Genomic DNA, 5,626 nt, shown 5'->3' on the forward strand with positions numbered 1-5,626 from the left:
GAATTATAAGAATTTGTCATTAATTATGCAAATTAGGTCCTCATTTACATAATCTATATCCTCAGATGTTTTTCTCGTTCTCAAGTAGATGTCACAAGTGTTTCATAGTTCTATTATCGAACAAAGCAGATTTATAGAATTTCCTCATTAATTATGCAAATTAGCTCCTGATTTGCATATATATATAATTGCCATCTGATTATGTCACGCATAACTTCAAATACCTACATACCAAAAATCACGACAATACGTCAACCGGTTCTTGAGTTATCGTCCTTCAATTTTTTTTCAACAAATGCTCCTGCAGTTCCAGAACAAGGCGCTAGGGGACCCAAACTCATGTCACTTCTTTCCTACCCCAAGAGCTATCTACCAACCGAAATTCGTGACCCTAGCATGTCCAGATCATGAGATATCGAAACCGAAAGTTCAGCTGCAGTACCTAGGAAAGCCGCCAGGGGGCCCAAAATCTAATCATTTCTAGGTCTCATGAAGACCTACCCACCTACCAAGTTTCATTCCAATCCATCCACTGCTTCTCGAGTTATCGTTGCTAAACCACACACACACAAACACACACACACACACACACACACAAACGCTACTGAAAACACAACCTTCTTGGCGAAGGTAATAATTACATTTCGTGCAAAGATAACCCCATCTGTGTATATTATTGAATGATGTCATTACCTTCGCCGGCCACTTTTTGTCATCGGGGCGTTAAATCGTTCTACCCTTCCTGTGTCCAATCGGGTAAGCAAAGTAACTGACGGCAAATAATTTCTCTCTCAAAACTGAACGTAATGGTGATGTCAATACGCCTGATATCTTGCGATCGTGCGACGATAACACGACATTTGTGACCGAGTCTTAAAGTGACCCGCACGACAGAGGTACACGATTACGCATCGATCACTTTCTACCAAATGGCGTTGTCCAAATCCTTCCCAGTATTGATATAATTGAGACAACCTCAGGCGAGCATACCGTGACCTCAGTGTGAAGGAGTTTGCAATTGGATCCAGCAGGTTGTTTAAAGTTCATGTCAGGGTCAGGTCAACTCGCACGCTTCGTGAGCACATACCGACTCGAGCATAATGGCAGGTACTCGTACGTATATCTAACTTTGGGTCTTTACATATCAAGCAAACTATTTGGCAAATAGATGCACACCAGAGTGTAGTGTTTTAGGACATACATTTGTATTGGTACATAGTACATTGTATTTTAGTCTTTCGGGATTTTGTGTTTTACGGTTTTTAGACCATGTGTATGTGGTTACCTGTGGGTCACGTCCTATAGGCATGAATGTGGAATAAGATTGTGAACTGAAGCTTAAGGAATCATGTCATATTAAAGATCAACTGAAACAGTCCGCTAATGCGTTGATCACACCTCCACAGGAATGGCTAATGTCGGGACGCTGGTGAGATATTCTCTGCCTCGCTACTTGGCAGGCTTCCGAGTCTTTGTGAACTCGTTTGAGGTGAGCAGGGAAAGGTACTCTGTATCCTACGGGGTCATGGCCCCAGACTCTGTCCTGTGTGAGCCGGGGACGGACCTGCGTGTGCTGGGGATAGGCAGTGGATCAGGTGAGACCGCCATATGTTGACCTCAGCGCGGCCATCCATTATTTCTTTGATATACATGGATCTAGATCTTCAGTCAGCCGTTTACACTGATCATCCTTTTTTTCTCTCCAGGAGACATCGATAGCGCCATTTTAAAGAAGCTTCTTCAGCGCCACAACAGTGTTTACAACAGGATCGTGGAACCGTCGGGAGAAATGATCGGGCGATACAAGGTACTAAACATGTATAGCCCTTGGACAGAACTATTTATACTCCAGTTTAATTTTTATTCATCCCTTTTTCTATAGCGTGTTTACGGAAACAAATGTTGTTTCAACAAACCGTTATAAATAGCTGATCTGAATTCTAACGCAGCAACCGTGATGAGTTACTAGTATACATGCACGGGTACGAGGGTACAAAACTTGACGTGTAGTTTAAATGATCCGATGTGAAGTCTTCCCTACCACTTTTAAGCAGTAAAAGGTGACCCTCGTCTTGTGCACCGCAGTTCACGAAAAACGTACTTCCAAGGAGCAAACATTGTTTCATTACATATAACTTCAAGATAATAAAACCTCAGGTCACTGTAAATCACGTAGGCACTGGTGCGCGACGACACGAGCCTCGGTGCTGTGAAGTGTGATTGGCGCCAGCAGACAGCAGAGGAGTACTTCCAGACAAAGGGAGACACAAAGTTCCATCTGGTCCATGGGGTCCACGTTCTGTACAATGTGGAAGACATGCATGCCACCTTGCGAAACATGTGGGAACAAGTTACAGACGGCGGGTACATGATGGTCGCCTTGGAATCAGGTGAGCTAGAAAAACGCCTTTCCGCCCCTAAAGGACAAGAACTACCAGAGTTACGTCTATCATTCTTTATTCTATTTTATTCGCCTTTAATTTATCACGGAAGTTGTTTCCTATTGCGTTGCATTAAATCACATGTGACGTCTTAAAGCTTTCTCGGATAATTGAATATATTCAAAGTTGGTCTGATGTCCTTTCTTAACTATCAGCAATCAATCGACAACATGGAAAATACTGACTAGAAAACAACTTGCAATGAAATGAATTATTCTTTCACATGAGAACTAATTACCACTAACTGTATTATATACCTGTGACTGGACCTCTCCTTAGTGCTGAACTGGTTATCACTAACTATTACATACCTGTGACTGGACCTCTCCTTAGTGCTGAACTGGTTATCACTAACTATTACATACCTGTGACTGGACCTCTCCTTAGTGCTGAACTGGTTATCACTAACTATTATATACCTGTGACAGGACCTCTCCTTAGTGCTGAACTGGTTATCACTAACTAATACATACCTGTGACAGGACCTCTCCTTAGTGCTGAACTGGTTATCACTAACTATTATATACCTGTGGCTGGACCTCTCCTTAGTGCCGAACTGGTTATCACTAACTAATACATACCTGTGACTGGACCTCTCCTTAGTGCTGAACTGGTTATCACTAACTATTATATACCTGTGACAGGACCTCTCCTTAGTGCTGAACTGGTTATCACTAACTAATACATACCTGTGACTGGACCTCTCCTTAGTGCTGAACTGGTTATCACTAACTATTATATACCTGTGACTGGACCTCTCCTTAGTGCTGAACTGGTTATCACTAACTATTACATACCTGTTACAGGACCTCTCCTTAGTGCTGAACTGGTTATCACTAACTATTACATACCTGTTACAGGACCTCTCCTTAGTGCTGAACTGGTTATCACTAACTATTACATAGCTGTAACTGGACCTTTCCTTAGTGCTGAACTGGTTATCACTAACTATTACATACCTGTGACTGGACCTCTCCTTAGTGCTGAACTGGTTATCACTAACTATTACATACCTGTGACAGGACCTCTCCTTAGTGCTGAACTGGTTATCACTAACTATTACATACCTGTGACTGGACCTCTCCTTAGTGCTGAACTGGTTATCACTAACTATTACATACCTGTGACAGGACCTCTCCTTAGTGCTGAACTGGCCATCACTCATTAATACATACTGCGCTAAACTAAAATAATAAAACGGGTTTATAAACTCTATTTTTCACAGACAAAAGTGAGCAGGGAAAGCTGTATCACAAGTTGTGGGATGAGTTCGGCCAGGGTGACCGTTTGAAGACGTCGTTCCGTACGTCCGGTGACGTCAGACAGTGGTTTGACGCAAGGGGCATCAGTTACGTCACCTCGGAGGATGAACTCAACATCAACGTCACTGAGTGTTTTAAGGAGGACTCGGAGACCGGGAAGTCTCTTCTGGAGTTCTTGACGTTCACGCCTTTTGTATCTAAGAAGCCAGAAATTCGGTCAACTGCGTTAGAATTCATCCACAGCAAGTCGTCGGTGGTTGATGATAAAATCTGGTTCGAATTAATCGACGAAATAATTGTCGCCTTCAAAATGAGTCCAGGAAAAAGTAACCCCGTGTAGCAGGGTAGCATTTCAGATACACAAATGGACCGCTTCTGCATACATAGCCAACCAGACATTTGAGAATTGAAAGAAATATATGTGTATGACATGTATAGGACATGACATGATATGCCATTGTACAACAATGTGATATTAGCAGGTACTATATAAGGAACGTTAAAAGGCAGGGACTGAGAAAAGTTCTCCTACTACTAGCCTTTCTATGGATTTGGGCTCAGCTGTTTGTTCACGCGCCGATCAATATCTTTGCAGATGTATTTTTTTTCAAATCTTCATCTCAAAAGTCGCTAAGGGGGAAATTACGCAAAGGTTTCGTTCGTTTATTCGTTTATTTCGATACCCATTAGTCCATGAGGACTAATCTTCCAGGGTTCAAAAACATATTAAAGAAAACATACTGACGACACAATAAAAGAGAATGAACATACATAATCATCACAAATTATATACAGGTTAAACAATAGCGTAACTTAATATATACAATTTAACTTATGTATATGTACAACTGGTGGATGGCCTTTTTGAATTGATGCGGACTGGTTAGTGTTTTGATACTGGGTGTTCCATAGATTAATAGCGCGGTAGAGAAATGTTCGCATTTTGCTGTTTGTTTTTGGTTTAGGTAGTTTGAAACTGCAAGTATTGGCAAATCTTGTTGAATACTTGTGGGTAGAATGGACGGGAACAATGGAACTGTAGATGTTTTGGGGTTCATGACTGTTAAGAATTCTGAAAAACATATTTAAAGTACTGGTAGCGAACCTCTCTCTGACCGTCAGTCAACCCAGATCCGAGTGCATTTGCTTGACAGGTGTGTCTAGTGAGCATTTCAAAATCAATCTGCATGCCCTGTTCTTACCAGTGTTCGACTCCGAACTGGTAGACAGTATTGTGCCACAGATAGGACCAGAGCACATACAACCATTTTACAGATTTCCTGTGACATAGCCCATGCGTGTCTTCTCAAAAGGGCGATGTTCTTGGATTGTTTGGAAACAACATCGATCTTGTATCTTTATGTTAGGATACATTCGTATTCTTAGGATACACAAGGACAGAGCTGGTCTGCGCACGTGTACTCCACTTTTGAAAAATAACAGGCTAATATTAGCAGCTGCTAAGTTCCCCACTTCAGGGAGCGGCGAATAGAAGATCGGATATATTACTAGAAAGGCCAATATTTGCTTTGGAGCAAATACAGCGATGGGTTCACCACATTTTACGACATGGCAGGGAAAGAATGAGAAACACAAGGGAAAACAATGATTTACATTGATATAACTATAATATGAAGTAACATACAACTAAAACAACAGTTGGATAGCTATTCCCTACTTTATTGGTTAGGATTTTTAATTGCATAATGCAAACTGTTGATTTTCAAAAAAAAAAAAAAAGTTACATGCCCGCATTCCAATGCTGGAGCAGAAAAGCTTGAATACCTACCAAAACACTTGAATAAAGACATACTGTCAGTATGGAAATGCTCTGTGCAGGTGTTAATCAAGTTAAATCCCAACAGCCAATCAGCAAGAAATGCTCTGTGCAGGTGGAAATGCTCTGTGCAGGTGTTAATCAAG

At 41.5% G+C, this 5,626-nt stretch overlaps 1 protein-coding gene across 1 annotated transcript in view; it reads left to right on the top strand.

The window, feature by feature from the left end:
* Positions 1-5,626, top strand: part of LOC109474791 (steroid 17-alpha-hydroxylase/17,20 lyase-like) — a gene marked incomplete at its 5' end in the record, with an annotated part of 18,157 nt that overhangs the window by 4,596 nt on the left and 7,935 nt on the right. The window contains 4 exon segments of the mRNA XM_019775151.1: positions 981-1,075; positions 1,407-1,595; positions 3,667-4,042; positions 4,183-4,185. Coding sequence (XP_019630710.1) covers positions 981-1,075; positions 1,407-1,595; positions 3,667-4,042; positions 4,183-4,185 — 663 coding nt within the window.

This window comes from Branchiostoma belcheri, unplaced genomic scaffold (genome assembly GCF_001625305.1).
Source record: "Branchiostoma belcheri isolate BF01 breed outbred unplaced genomic scaffold, Haploidv18h27 scaffold32, whole genome shotgun sequence".
In the NCBI taxonomy this organism is placed as follows: domain Eukaryota; kingdom Metazoa; phylum Chordata; class Leptocardii; order Amphioxiformes; family Branchiostomatidae; genus Branchiostoma; species Branchiostoma belcheri.